This window comes from Amyelois transitella, chromosome 12 (genome assembly GCF_032362555.1).
Source record: "Amyelois transitella isolate CPQ chromosome 12, ilAmyTran1.1, whole genome shotgun sequence".
Taxonomy (NCBI): Eukaryota; Metazoa; Arthropoda; class Insecta; order Lepidoptera; family Pyralidae; genus Amyelois; species Amyelois transitella.
Window position 1 is genome coordinate 2589500 of NC_083515.1, and position 16223 is coordinate 2605722.

The following is a 16223-nucleotide window of genomic DNA, read 5'->3' on the forward strand; positions in this document are numbered from 1 at the left end:
AACCATATGTTGCTTTTATAAGTCAAAAGCACATTTATAGTGGGCCATAGAGAAAAGATAGACCGACGAATCCGACGATACGTATGCAAAGGTACGATACTTGTGTCCTTTTCAATATGGCCTACTACAGACGAGAGCAGAAAAACCTGACCTTATTTATTCGCCTAAAACTGTACTCACGTCTCGTTACGAGTCTTAATTTATTTCGCCATAGATATTATTTATAGTATTACAAACGTAACTTCGCCGTCTTTATGTCACTTCAAAGTTACGCCATTTTTCTCTCTCGAAGGATAACGTCGCGGCTGCTTGCTTCTCAATGTCACCCGGTAAAGGTACACTCACGAGCATAAATATGTACGCATTAGATTAGTACAAATATCCTATGTACTTAAATTTTGAATAGAATTATAATGTGCATCTCAACTATTTAATAACTGTTAAAGTGAATTTGCAAGTATTTGGTTTTTGAGGATTTATTTTTTCGTGGCTAGAATGGTTAGGTATTGTGGATTATTGGGGGCAATCACGTCCAAACCACTGAACCAGTCTCTACAAAAAAAAAAATATGTATTGTGGAATATGAAGAAGGATATGGGGTACTTTTCACGCGAGCAGAGCCACGGTTGAAAGATAATTAAAGTTACTACCGCTTCCAAAGCGCAGGCGCAGGTAAAGCAAAAGTGGTGGAACTAATATCATAACACTTACTAACTTAGGTACTTACTTTTTGTATGCGATCCTCTTATTGTCAGGTTGGCTGGGAGAGATCCCACTTAGGGATAAGCCCGCCTTTGTTCTGCACTACTGTTTTATATTTGTAATGTACCTACTCCTTTAGTGCACAATAAAGCATTTACTTACTTAATCTACATATGTACTAATCCTTGTATATTTATTTATGGCGGTGACTGTACCTACCTACGTGGTGCGGAACCAGTTCCTATAAAACCGATGATCTACATATTTAGCTCTACATTGAAGGTTGTTTTGCGTAACACACGCAGTTTTGGGGAAAGTGGGTGTAATGCAGAGGCAATGTATAGCTTGTTTTTATTTGCCAATGTCGACTTCCAGATATGGTAGTTTTAACAAGGCAATATATATTATAGGTATTAGGTTTAAAAATATGAAAATCAAGATGACTAATGCAATGTCATTATGTAATTCATGACATGACATAAAGACATTGCATTAGTTAGAATTGTCAGTAACTTAGGTACCTACATTGTTTTAGGTTATGATAAATATTTATAAATGTGTAGGAAGTATAGATATTAAAAGTTATTAATTCCTACAGAAGATAGAAGGAGAAAAGAGGAGAGAAATCAGTTAAAAATGTCTATGTTATTCAACGTATCAATTCCAAACAACTCACAATAAAAATTATTTTTGACAATCTGACTAACAAAACCATGGCAACCGTTGCTATGGCGTCTAGCAAGAAGGTTGCCTACAAATGTTTTTTTTTTAACTTTCCAAAGAGAAGTTCACGATGTTTTTTATTTTTCACCGATTACTTGAAATCTTCTGATTTGATTTCTTTTAAATATCATCGTCATATTTCTACTAATATCTACTAAATAAATGGGAAAACTTTATAAATGTTGAAACAACAAATTCTTATTCAATACGTTTCTCTTTTGCAGGACCTCCGCAAACTTCTAAAATCGAAGCACCTTCAGGGTCTGGAAATATACGATGCCCACAAAACCCTCAACAGGACGAAGGTCCAAGAGGCAGTCGACGCAGCCCGTTCCATCATCAGCTCTTCAGGAGGCGGCCCTCTGTTCTTGGCACTACCTGCGCACCCTGAGCTGCTGGCGAAGTATTATGACCTGAGGGCTCTGGTGAAGAAGGTGGACCTCCTGATGGTCCAAACCCACGCTTTGGGCTTCGTGAAGAAGATGGCGTATCACCCGAGTAGGCTGAGTGGCGTGTGGGATATGATGAATACGGTAAGTACCTACCTACTTACGAATCCAAACTAATATTATAAATTGTGCCTGTTACACTTTCACGGATAAACCACTGGACAGATTTTGATGAAATTTGATAGGCATGCATATATGTAGTTGAAGATTCGAACAAACTTTAAAAAAAAAAACAACGGCCTAAAATTATGGGACAGTTTCTATAAAAATCGGTACTTCACCGATTTTGATGAAATTTGGTATGCCTTCAAACATACAACAATTGGCAGGGGGTAACAGTTTCTACAAAAAAATAAACAGGCTGTGACCAACGGAGTTTAAAGACAAGACTTGCTTTTATAAAATATTGGTCGATTTAAATTTGATATATTCATTACCTACCTACCTACCTAATGCATTTCAATGTATATGGGCAATGTTCACATGTCTTAAGTTTCTAAAATATGCAGTGTAGACTGTGCAGATGATAACGAGACGAAGGCGAACATGTTGAACATAAAAAAGTTAGGTTTATATAGTGTTTAATCACATAAAATAGAGTTCATTTTAGACAAACTTTTACGTTTAGTCTAACTGGGTCAAATGTGTCCGCGCATCTTGATGTCTTTTTTGTGCTTGATGTATGTAGTATCTTCGACCATATAAAGCACTAATAAATAACGCCTTAACAAAATTTTGCCGTGCAGCATCGAATTACACTTAATTATAGTTTAAGTAATGTTGAAATTAAAAAAGCGACCGTTAAAATGACTAGCTTCTGCCCCGGACTACATACGAAATTTTCAGTTAAAAAACTAATTAGTTTAACCTCGGATAATTTGTACATATGTAGGATTTTAGTAAAAAAATATTATGTTTGACCTTGTATTTATAAATGGAAAATCAAAACAAACAAAAAATTTACAAAATCGGTGCAGCGGTTTTGTTGCAAAAGTGGAATAAGCATTACATACACTTTAGTATCTTTTTATGTTTGTGACGTAATATCAAAATAATTTAGTACAATAATTAAAAAATAAACCACATACGAGTATAAGATATTCAAAACTGGAAAATATTGGAAATTTTCTCCATGTTCACTAGGTACAATATTTTCTTATCATGTTTTTTTACATACCTACTAGAGAAAAATCACCATCAACTTTTGTTAAATTTTTTTAGGATTCCGTCGTCGACCTGGTTGTCGGTCTCGGAGTACCAGCTTCGAAGGTGGTCATCAGCCTCCCCGCCACCGCCCTCAAGTTCTCCCTTCTCAATGAAACCCTCAGTACTCCTGGGAGCCCCACGGTGGAAGACCAGCCCAAGGTGGTAGACCAGGCTGAGTTATGCCGAATGCTGCAGAAGGGAAGGTGGACCTTGGAGAGAGATCAAGATCTGTCAGCGCCTTATGCTTTTAAGTGAGTTAAATCATGTTAAAAGCAATTTGCTTTAAGTTTATATATATCTTACCCATACAGCTAAACGCCTTTCAGCCTTTTCAAGACTGTTGGCATTGTGTACTCCGCAAGGGATATAGACGTGATTACATGTATGTTTATTATTTTTAAAGGTGAAAAGTTCATTATAAAATTAATCCTAAAATCCTACTCACATTATAAACAACAAAGATTACTCATTCACGCAAAATCTACCGGACGGATTTTGATAAAATTTGGTATACGGGTAGAATGTAACCTGGAATAACATAATAAGTACTTTTTATATCGAAATTCCCACGGGAGCGACTCCCCGGGGCACAGCTAGTAGTAGTAATAACTAATGCACCAAAGTCATTTAGTATGCAATACGTTCATACATGGGTGGAATTTATCAATAGGACAATATGATGGTGCGGATTCCGTTTCTTAACACTAATGTATTCGAACTAATTGTTCGACATGTTCTCTTCCGACACTATTGTTTGCTGTGTGCTAAATTTTCTAGATTATTCCTTACATCATTGCAGTTCAAAACTATTTGATGCTTGATTGATGTATTTAATAGGTTGGTATTGTATAGAGGCTCGTTTCCTAACTTTATTCATGCCACTTTTGAAACTGAGACCTATAGTTACGAATAGGTTTCTAAAAACTAGTTAGATAGCAGAATATTATAGTATATGTAGGGCTTTCCGGCCATTCCTTATGAGTACTAGTACAAGAATCAGATTTTACAATCTTATTTACTAAAATAGTCTCAATAACGAACAGTTTCAAGTAAATAAAATACATGCCTATTACAGAAAAGACGACTTTATTTACATAATCTTTATGATGTTACCTTTCTCTCTCATCTGCAATCTTATCCCTGTCTTCATCTACGAACTAAACTGCATAAGTATATACCCAGTACCTACCTATTGTAAAAAAAAAACATGGTTATTCATAAGTTCGGGAAACGGCGTCCAATCCCTCAAAATCTAATTTGTCACACAGTTTGCAGGTTTAAAAAATATATTTTAGGAACAGCTTTCATTGATTTGAGACTGTAGGTACCGTATTAAAAATAATTTAAATGTTGTTCGTATCAAATCGAAATATCCTAACATTTATTCTCTATTGTCAAGGAACACAACTTGGGTATCTTTCGAGGACGCTTCTTCCGTAGACGTGAAGGGCAAATACGCGAGGGTCCGAGGACTGGCTGGACTGGCGCTTCACCAGGCAGACCGGGACGTGGAGACGCCTTGTGGACCAACCCTGAAGGCGTCCCTCATGAAGGTGCTCAACCAGCAGAGTCGAGCTCCGAGAGCGGCTGTACTCAGGTATGTGCACTTAACCTTATTTTATCTGTGCGTAAGGTTGAATATGATAGGTGCCTGTAGGTGTAAGTCCACTATGAAATGAATTAAAAAAAAACGGTGAAGAGATGTTTCGTTACTGCACGTGAAAATTTCAAGGAAATATAATTGTACCTTCGAGTATTCTTGCATACCAGGTGATCATGGTAATGTGGGCAGTGTTTGTAGGTGTATTTTTTTTTGTTTTTTTTTTATTTTTTTAATTGAGTTAGCCTCAAAGTAAGTTCGAGACTTGTGTTACTAACTCAACGATACTATACTTTATAATAAATACTTATATAGATAATGATCCAAGACCCAAGCACATCAGAAAAAGTTATTTTCTCATCTTGCCTTACCGGGATTCGAACCCGGGACTTCCGGTGTCACAGACAAGCGTAGGTACTACCGCTGCGCCACAGAGGCCGTCATGTACGTGTATACTGTAAATTAATAACTTCCGTATACTATAGATTAATAACTTCAAATGAAAAAGACAAAAGAAAACTTAATAACTGTGTACCTATTTGACATTTGTAAATCTAATTAATGAAATTTGATAATAATTGATGTTTGACGTATTACGAGTACTTATAATGAATTATTTTGACTAAATGAAATTTTGATGCTAGTGAATTAATTTGATTTAAAATGGAGTACAAATAATTACTTGATTGATTTTAATGTGAATATGGATGATTTTGTCTTTTCTCTTGCATTATGAGCCTATCAGTAGCCTGAAATGAATGGATTTTATTTTTATTTTATTTTTTATTTATAATGTTTTCTTCATTTCAGGTCTCTGGAACACGAGATCCTGTCAGCCCCGAGCCACGCCCGAGTGCTGGACGCTCTGCAGGTGTCTCCGTACAGGATCACCCAGGTGGTGGACTCTGACGGTGTCATACACTCTATAAGAGAGGTAGGTTTTATTGAAGAGATAAAATAATAAGATTGATTAAAACATATTTTACAAACACATGCATGCATATTCATATTTTCTTCTACAAAAAAGTATTCTGAAACTTGTTTATTTTAATAGGTATAGGATAGTTAAATTTTATGAATTTTAATTAATTAGCAGCTGAACGTGGCCATTCAGTCTTTTCGGGACTATTGGCTATGTCTACACCGTAAGGGATATAGGCGTGACAATATGTATGTATGTATGTAAAATTTATAAGGGCAAAAACAATTTTTTGCATCTTTGCTCCTAGTTTAATTTTTTTCCAGATTCTTTATACTCAGGCTCCTGATTCATATAGATATGACAATTACCTCAGCCCTGGATCACGACGTTATTATGTGTGTGTGTGTGTTTTAAACAAAATCAATTTGTTCCAGGACACCAGAACAGAATTCTCCTGTTCACGTCAGGGCTACTTCGTGCACCCTCGCTCCTGCGCCAGGTTCTACCGATGTGTCAAGTTTGATCAGCTTTCGCCAGAATATACTGTAAGTTGAGAATTTTTATGCTATGAAAATTTTGTTTCAGTGGGAATTCAATGTTATATTAAAAAGATTTTAAGAATTACAAGTGCAAAGAGAAAGGAGTTCTTTAACTATGTACAATATGGTGTCATTTAACAATTTTACCTAATCTTTAATTGTTAAGAGTAAATTTTAAGAGTATATTTATTTGACTTATGTGACATAATGTGTTATTTATAATATTTGCATGCTTTAATTAATGGCTGAACAGGAGGAAATATGTTTTATAAACCCTTATCAAAAGCAAATAAAGATTCTATTCTATTCTTAACAAATAATAAATATCAATTTCCATTCTCTCTCATCGAATATCGCATCACCTCCCTACATTTAAAGTTAAGCTTTGAATTTGTAATAGGTTTACTTGAATGTGCTTTACTCATTGGATTTTTAGAAGTATGGTGATCACTCAGAGGACAAAGAATAAATGGAGAAAATGTTATGAACATGACGATGATAATCATGATAAATTTTCTAAATTATTTCTTTGCTCCTTATAGTTGCGGCGTGATGTTATATAGCACAAAGCCTTCCTCGATTAATGGTGTATTCAACGCAAAAAGAATTTTTCAATTCGAACGAGTAATTCCTGAGATTAGCGCGTTCAAACAAACAAACTCTTCAGCTTTATAATATTAATATAGATGAATATTTAATATTTTTCAAGGTATTTGAATTCGACTGCCCCGCGGGTCTGGCGTTCGATTCCCGGTACGAGGTGTGCGTGTGGCCGGGCAGCCTCCCCCACTCGCAGGCCTGCCCCGGCTCCTCTGAGATCGCGCCCGTGCCGCAGACCAGGTTCATCTGTCCTGAACACGAAGGTTTGTCATAATGCAATTGTTGCCAACAGAGGTATAGCTAGGCCAGATATGAAGGGCAGACTTCGCTTTATGGAGGCTAAAACTAAATGAAAAATTGAGCATAACCCAATGCTTTTAAGCATTCAGTCCTGTTTATGGATACGTCTGTTACCTACTCATCTTTTCAAACAGGCGGTTTATATTTCACACAGAGGTGTACAATTTTTGTATCATTATGACATAACTAGGTTTTTAATGTTGCCATAAGAAATGCAGAACTAGCGCCTTGACCAGAAATATATTGACAAATGTGCTAATATATTTCTGGTCAAGCTTTATTCGAATTCGACTGTGCAGTCGAATTGTCAATAGGGCAGTCTGGTTCATCTGTCTTGAACAGTATACACTTTGATTGTATCCTGGTATTTGTCCGTTGGTCCTCCCCAAGGGTGAAATCAGGGTTTTTTTTAATAGGTTAAATATTAGGCAAATACAAAGGGATTCATTCTGTGTAGAATAAGGAAAAACTATGGCGATGTTATGATAAGACGAAATTAGATAACATTGACTTCTTGAAGAAATTACAAGTCGAGGGACTTGCTTTGAAATTGAAGGATTTGAACCTTTCATGTTGGCTTGGTAGCGAAGTAAAGCATAGTGTGTGTCAGCTGCTTCTCTGAAAGTGACTTGTTCTTTCAAGACTGTTTGATGGCTCCGTCTAAAGACGTAATTTTAAATATGTATATGCATATGTAGAAATCTTCGACGTATTTGTAAAGTTAATTATCATACATTATCAGGTTACTACGCTGACCCTGAGAACTGCCGTTGGTTCTTCGCGTGTCTGGACCACGGGAAGGCGCCGTTGACTGCGTACGAGTTCCGCTGTCCGTTCGGTCTCGGGTTCGACGCCGAGAAGCTCAAGTGCGACTGGCCGTGGCTGGTGCCTGCTTGCGGGAATATCGCCCGTTATGAAGCTGAAGCACATGGGTTCTCCGCTGCTACATTGACTGGTTAGCCTTCCATCTATTTAAATATACCCTTAATTGTCTTTGTTTTTTTAAATAATGGCGTACTGTTTGAAGATTGTAACGATTATAGTCATAAAACCCCCAATCATTTCAAAAGTGCCGTGTAGTTCTCGGCATCAATAAAAAAAGAATAAGACCACTCCATTCTTCTCTTTCCCATGGATGTCGTAAAAAGCGACTAAGGAGTAGGCTTACCTACAAACTTGGGATCCTTTTTTCGGCGATGGGCTAGCAACCTGTTACTATTTGAATCTCAATTCTATCATTAAGCCAAATAGCTGAACGTGACCATTCAGTCTTTTCAAGACTGTTGGCTCTGTCTACCCCGCAAGGGATATAGACGTGACCATATGTATGTATGCATTTCATAATCTACCACGTTTGCGATCTCATTGTAGAAGTATTCTCAATCATTATTCATGTAATTACAGGTGCAGTAGGATTCCAAGGCCAGACTGCAGACGCCATTAACGTTGCTGCTCATCAAAGCCTTGTCTCTGGGGCTTCACTTAACAACTTGGTTGGAATTCAAAACGGATTTCTGACTAAAGAGGACGCCTTAGACGGAAATTTCATAGCTTCTCAGGAGTTGGCTAATGGCCAGTATGATTCGGGACTTTCTCAAGCTCAAGACGTCAATGGATTAGCGTATCAAGCTGGCGACTTAGCCACTATAAACGCGAACGTAGGATTAGTTCAACCAAAGAAATATACTAGTGGTTCTATAATTTTAGGCGACTACAGATTACCTTCTAAACCTAAACATCAAAATCTTGCATACGCTAATTTTAATCAAAACGCCGGAGCAAGCAACGGTTTTAATGTGTATGCAGGAAATTACAAAAATAATTTTAATTACGATGACAACGAATCTGGCGCCTATGTTCATGATCCCTCAGGAGATTATGCAGAACCTTATAAACACGTTGATGCACCAGCCCAGCCCTATGTCCATGATGATCAAGCTTACAAACATACTGGCGATTACTCTGATGCTGGAAAATACGCAGGCTCTTATTCTCAAACCGGTTATCAAGAAAAATATGCAGAAGGAAATGCCGGACAATATGTAGCTGATTACTCAGGATCTTATGTAGAACAAGACTCGTCTAATAGTGGTTATAGAGGAGATAAGTCTGGATCTTATATACAATCCAACTTTAGAAGTGACCATTTGGGCTCATATGTTAAATCAGATTCATTGAGTGGGGCATATAAAGATGACAATTCCGGATCATATGTACAATCTATTTCTTCTAACAGTGGATATAAAGATGATAATTCAGGAGCATATGTAGAATCTGGATATTCCAATAATGGTTATACAGGGCAGTATTCTAGTTCATATGCCACTGACAACTCTGGTTCTTATAATAATGATTACTCTGACAGATACTCAAACGGAAACTCAAAACAATATGAAGCCGGTGTATATCGAGCGGAAGGTCATATTGGTAGTGGAGCTAATTCATTTGAAAATAATGAAAAGTTATCCCATTCAATCGAAATAAAGCACGGAGCTTATAGTAGTGCTAATACAGGAAATTACGTAAGTGATTCTAAAACATACACTGGAGCTTCTCATACTTTGACAGCTGGAGCAGTTAATGTGGGATTAGTTGGAAAAACTACATTGATTGATGCGGATTACAACGATCAATTTAATTATCAAGGAGGATATAATGCAGCTTCTAAATTAACTAGTGAAGTTAGTCGTCAAACATTGCATCCGGGTCATGTTTCATATGTAGATCAACCAGCAGTTTCCGTTTCACATGTTGGAACAGACAGTCAAAATATAGACGGTTATGGTTACGTTACAACGCCCACCTCTTCTGGAGTGCCAACTACCGCAACACCGTTCGCTGTCACTACAGCTATACCGATAACAACATACAAAACAACATTCGTTCCAGAAGCACCAAAATCCACAATTACACAAGTATTTGGTATAACTCATCCTGCAGTGACTTACGTTCAACCCACTGTTGTAGCTGTTACACAACATGTCAACACTCCTAAAGTCGAAGTTTCTGACTATAATCAAGCTTTTAACTATCAATACGAAAGCCAGAGTCATAATTCAAATCAGTATGCATCAAGTCAGTCATCTGCTAAGAAATCACAATCAGGTTACGACTATTCCAAACCTGATGTTAAATTTGAAGACGGTCTAACTTACACTACTGCTGCTCCTGTAGTACCTGTTTCAACATTTAAACCACAAGGATTCAGCTATGGTCAACAAACATTACACAATGTTGAATCTGTTGGATTTGATTACTCAACTGCAGTTCCAGTAACAGAACCACCATTTAAGAAGATTGTTGCTTACACAACTGGACCATCAGTTACTGAAGCTTCACCGCATGCTTATAGTCATCAAACAATCCACAAGGTTGAATCAAGTCAGGTTAACATACCGTCCGTAGGGATTCAGGAAACTGGTTATGAATATGAACAACCAAAGACTGTAATACAATACACAACACCCCAACCAGCCGTTGTATCTACTTATCAACCTCATTTGTACAGCCACCAGACGGTGCACAAGGTTGACGCCAGTCAAGTAAAGACTTACACTCAAGGAAACTCTGAATCCGGATACGAATATAGCAAGCCAGCAATCAAATTTGAAGATGGAGCAAAGACTGTTTTTGAGTATTCAACCCCCGCTCCAGTAGTATCTACGAGTACGTATAAACCACACTCATACAGTCATCAGACGATTCATAAAATTGAAACACAAAATTATAATCCGGTGTCATCAACTTCTGTACCCAAAGTTGAAATTGCATATCAACCTGCCGTTTCTATATATAAGAACCCCATTTTGACTTATACTGAAAATGTTACTCCGACTACTTATGTAGAACCTTCATATAAAACAAATGCATACAGTCATCAAACCATTCACAAATCTGAAGAAAAGAATGATTACGGTGCATCGATAGATCATGGAAGCACTGGTTATCAATCTAGTGTGTTATATGAACAACCGAAATCAGAGATTACATACTCAACTCCTCAGCCAGCTATTTCACTGCAGCCTGTTGTATCAACATATGAACCTCACGTGTTTAGTCACCAGACTTTACATAAAGTAGAGGCCAGTAAAATTAATACTTATTCTCATTCTCATGAATCTTCCGACTCAGGTTATGAATACAAACAACCTGATATTAAATTTGAGGAATCACCACAATATCAATATTCTACATCAGAAGTTACGTCACCAGCACCAGTAGTTGTTTCAACATATAAGCCACAAATTTATAGTCATCAAACTGTTCATAAAGTTGCTCAAAATTATATTCCAGTTTCATCTACTCCTAAAGTAGAAGTAGACTACCAGCAACCTTCTGTGACCGTTTATGAAAATCCTATTTTGAAATATACAGAAAATGTTACCCCAGTTCCATATGTACAACCAACTGCTACTGTTTACACACAAACTTATCAACCGATCGTTGCTCACAAACATGAAGTCACTCATGTTAGTCACCCTGTTAAGATTGAAGCTCAACAGTCCTTTTCACAAATAGACCAAGGAGGGTATTCCTATAACCAACCTGAGATTCAAAGAGAAATTGAATTTATTGGCCAAAAGTCGCATTCTGATGGTAGTATCGTATCGAATCAGGTTTTCCATCAATCTAATGTAAATCAACATGTGTCAGGGAAAGATATAGTTTTTGTTTCAACAACGCCATCAACGTTGGCATACGAAGACCATTATAATGAATATGAAAGTCCCAAAAACATCGAAACTTACAAGACTCAACAATATACTCCACAGAAATCAGATTATCAGTCCTACTCAACAGTATCTACACCAATTGTACAGCATCATAATTCTGTCATCCATAAAGCTCAAGAACAGATTTATTATAAACCAGAATATACACAAGAATATGATATTAAGCAATCCCAGCCTGTTCAACAGGTTTCTTTTGATACTTCTCATATTTCTCAACCTAGAAAAGAATCTATTCACCTATCAACTTTCCCTGGTACAACGATTACAACTAAATACAAGAAGGTTGCTTATGAGTCTCCTAAAATACAAGATGGGTACAAAGCGGAAGAATATTTGCCTCCAGTCGTATCCACGGTCACACCAATAGTTTCATCGACATTCTCGCCCAGCTATTCCACTGTTTCTACATCAAACGAATATTTGCCTCCTATTACAAAGGAATATTTACCTCCTACACCAAAGGAATATCTGCCTCCAGCTTCTGAAGTAAATATTGAGTACAGCAACCCTAAATATTTAGCACCCAACGTGGAAAACGCCTATTTACCTCCATCTACTCGTAGAACAGTTTATAAATCAACTACGCAAAATCCTTCCGTGTATGTGAAATCGACAACTGAATATAATGCTCCTGAATATTTACCACCATCAGAGGAAAATAAGGCTAAAGTTGTGAATTTTGAAACTTTTGGATATAATGAACAATCTGCTGATGCTGATATTGGTTATAATCCTTACCAAGAATATACAGTTTCAACATCTGCTCCTGTGCAAAGAAAACAAAATCTTGTCGTACAAACTGCAAAATCAAATCTGCTCGGATTTGGTACAGTAGGTCCTGATGCTGGGTTAGTATCACAGGTTTCTTATACTACATCAAAACCTACAGTTGTGTCAAGCACTAGTACTCCATATCGATATGTAGAATCAACCACCCAGTACCAGGCTCCGGAATACTTGCCACCGACAGAAGACTCTAAAATACATAGAAAACAAAATATAGTAGTGGAAACTGCTAAATCGCAGTTAGGTTTTGGTACAGTAGGTTCTGATGCTGGATTAGTATCTTCATCATTATACACTACAGTGCAGCCTATTGTATCTACTTCTGATTCATATTCGTTATCCCCAAAAACGGTTTCCTCAACTTATTTACCTTCTGAACAAGAAATTGTTGAAGTTACACCGGTACCTGTTAGAAGAACAAAGCCGAAAGTAGCCGTTGTTACGAAGATCAATGACTTTAATCCACTCTTGGTCAGAAAGCTGGGAGCGGTTTGTAGTTGTCAATCCCCCGTCCTTGTTCTTAAAGGGAAGAGACCCTATGTTAAAAACCAAGAAGACTTCGATGATTATAGTAATGACTATGATGATTCTGATCGGGGAGATATTAGCAATGCTCAATGGGGAAGAAAATCATCTGAAAATGTTGTGAAATCTTCTCCAGTTGTGACTTCTACATATAATCCAATCATTGTTCCTGATGACTCTTACTATCAAGATTACCAAGAATCAAGCAACTATGAACCAGTAGTATCCAATAAGGGCAATACAGTGTATTCCGAAAATTTCGTATCAAGTACACCAACTGTAATTTCGACAACAGAAAAGATATTAAAGATACGACCAAGAGTTAAGGCTGTGACTGTCGCTCCTACTTACAAAACAGTCTTACTGAATCAAGAAATCACTCCCTCAGCAGCTGTCAAAGCAGAGTCTGCTGATAGTATTGTCAATTCTCAAGCCTTCGATCGGTACGGCCCAGGTGGATGGAGAAGCAGAGACGAAACATTGCAAGGTTCAGTCGATTGTCAGAGGGCTGGTTTGTTCCGTCATCCAAAACAATGTAACAAGTTCTATGCTTGTAGGTGGGACTGTACTAAACAAAGGTTTACCCTTCACGTTTTCAATTGCCCCGTTCAATTAAGTTTCGATCCTTCTTTAGGAGCCTGCAACTGGCCCAGCCAGGGCCCGGCTTGTCAAGGCGATACACTCTTAACGAATACTCTTTGAAGAAATAGATATAATATCGAATCTCGTTCGTGCCATCAAAATTGTGATAAATGATCACGAATTGTTTTACGACTCTCTATTTCACGAAATAATATACGTAATTTTGTAAGCTTATTTATTTCACCAATTTGTTGTTATTTTGTAGTTATTTATTATGTACTATTCTGCTTTTAGCATGCTAAGCATAAATTCATCATTCATTATACTTTAGTTACCATTATCTAGTTTATCTAGAATGTTACCTTTTTGTAAAATAGTAACAGTCTAAATTAATGTAGAAATAATACGCTTTACTTGTAAATATATCATTTTAATGAAAAAGCATTTTATTACCTCCCGATATCATAAAAGTTATTTTATCAACGTTGACAACTTTGGAATTACTCTTATTAATGTGGAAGTTTTAATAATGATAAAAACAAAAAGAAAGCTTTAAATATTCAAAGTTACAGGTTTCTGACCCTCCTCTAATGTGCTTTTGTATTTGGTTAATATGGGCTTGATTTCTTCTTCAATAAATTCCGTGACTTGATCAGGAGCTCTTCCAATAAATGTAGAAGCGTCAAGAATTTTATCCAATTGCGGGATTATCGGAGCAAAGTAGGGATCTTTCTTCACACGGTCGATCAAATCATTATCCTTGCCATGTTGTTTGACTTGTGCGCCTGCTTCATGCGAGAGTACTCTAATTTTTTCATGGCATACTTGACGGTCACCTCCAGCCTGTACCATTGCCATTATGATATTCTCAGTTGCCATAAAAGGTAGCTCTTGGGAAATGTATCGTGCTATAACTTTGGGATACACGACTAATCCTTGGCAAATATTAAGTAATGTAAGCAAAGTAGCATCAGCAGTGAGAAAGGCTTCAGCTAGTGTTATACGACGATTTGCTGAATCATCGAGAGTTCTCTCTAACCACTGAACTGCATGAGTGTTTGCAGCGTTTGAATGCAATGTAATCAAATGACGAGCTAGAGCACAGCAACGCTCTGATCTCATCGGGTTTCTCTTATAAGGCATGGCACTTGATCCAATCTGAGAGGCTTCAAAAGGTTCTTCTAGTTCTTTACGAGAGGCCAGCAATCGTATATCCGAACACATTTTATGGACCGTAGCTCCAAGACTCGACAAGGCGGATATCACTTCTAAATCTACTTTCCTGGAATAGGTTTGTCCAGTGACTATGTATCGTTTATCAAATCCAGCCAGTTCAGCGACTCTTTTGTCTAGAGCTCGAACCTTTTCTCCGTCTCCTTTAAAGAGTTGCATGAATGAAGCCTGGGTACCAGTGGTGCCTTTGACCCCGCGGAAACGCAAATCATCTCTGGCTCTTGACAAAGCGCGCTCATCCATCAAAAGATCGCTAAGCCACAGTGAAGCTCGTTTACCAACTGTGGTGAGTTGTGCAGGTTGCAGGTGCGTAAATCCCAACATGGGAAGGGACCTGAAAACAAAAATAAGAAATGTTAAGAAAGTGTAATATTCAACAGAACATAATAATATCGTCCAGATTTTTCTCTTTTATTTAACTGCTGTACGGTTTATTTAGTTGGTTAAATCTATACATAGGTAATTCAAGTCAACGAGTCAAATAAAATAATCAATTCTCATCTCGATTTTCTTCATACCTACGAGTATTATTCCTGTTCAGCTGCTGATACATAGTAAGATTCTATTACCGATAAGTTGAATGAAAAACTTACTTATGCGCATCAGCAAAATTGGCCAGCTGACTGATGATAGCCGCCAATCTTGGCAACAACAGATCCAGACCGTGCTTCAACACAATCAGATCTGTGTTGTCTCCTACATAGCACGACGTTGCTCCAAGATGGATGATAGGAGCTGCGTTAGGGCACTTCTCAGCCAAGGTGTGCACGTGAGCCATCACGTCATGACGCACTTTCTTCTCGTGCTCGGCTGCTGACTCGAAGTCGATGTCGTGAATCGCTGCTTCCATCTCAGCGATCTGCTTATCAGTGATGTCTAGCCCGAGCTCCTGAAACGATAAATTAAACAGTTCAGTTGAGCACAAAGGGCGTGTAAATACATAGCTGAGGAGATCACACGACGAACACCGCCAGGGCTTTCCCTCCTGAGAGGTAAGGGTGCAATTGGGACTAATGCTAGAATTTAGATATTTTAGAATGAAATTCATGACTTTAAAAAATGTAGATATGACTTGTTAGTTCTATGTTTGTACCAAGTTTACATAAAGAATGAGGTAAAGTTGCAAATTAAAATAATTGTCATTTCAAACCATTAAATGGATTTTTATTTCTAATAGATAGTTACCTAACGTCCGCACCAGAACAAGTGAAAATTGAGACAAAAGGGCGCTTACCAAACACCTAAACAAATTTTGTAAGTAACCCGATTATACTAGCAGTGTGACAAATTCGGCAAATGCGACATGGTTTGGTTTCCTGCCAC

At 37.5% G+C, this 16223-nt stretch overlaps 2 protein-coding genes across 2 annotated transcripts in view; one reads left to right on the forward strand and one right to left on the reverse strand.

The window, feature by feature from the left end:
• The window catches only part of LOC106140978 (uncharacterized), a 32609-nt gene extending 18546 nt beyond the window's left edge, over positions 1 to 14063 (forward strand). Inside the window, exons 2-9 of the mRNA XM_060947097.1 lie at positions 1650 to 1958; positions 3096 to 3331; positions 4480 to 4677; positions 5491 to 5614; positions 6037 to 6147; positions 6851 to 7004; positions 7784 to 7996; positions 8446 to 14063. Coding sequence (XP_060803080.1) covers positions 1650 to 1958; positions 3096 to 3331; positions 4480 to 4677; positions 5491 to 5614; positions 6037 to 6147; positions 6851 to 7004; positions 7784 to 7996; positions 8446 to 13787 — 6687 coding nt within the window. The 3' untranslated portion in view covers positions 13788 to 14063. The remainder of the gene's footprint in view (positions 1 to 1649; positions 1959 to 3095; positions 3332 to 4479; positions 4678 to 5490; positions 5615 to 6036; positions 6148 to 6850; positions 7005 to 7783; positions 7997 to 8445) is intronic.
• Positions 14064 to 14094: 31 nt separating this feature from the next.
• The window catches only part of LOC106142507 (adenylosuccinate lyase), a 36275-nt gene continuing 34146 nt past the window's right edge, over positions 14095 to 16223 (reverse strand). Inside the window, exons 2-3 of the mRNA XM_013344291.2 lie at positions 15494 to 15789; positions 14095 to 15234 (exon numbers count right to left, since the gene is read on the reverse strand). Of these exons, the coding sequence (XP_013199745.2) occupies positions 14220 to 15234; positions 15494 to 15789 (1311 nt within the window). The 3' untranslated portion in view covers positions 14095 to 14219. The remainder of the gene's footprint in view (positions 15235 to 15493; positions 15790 to 16223) is intronic.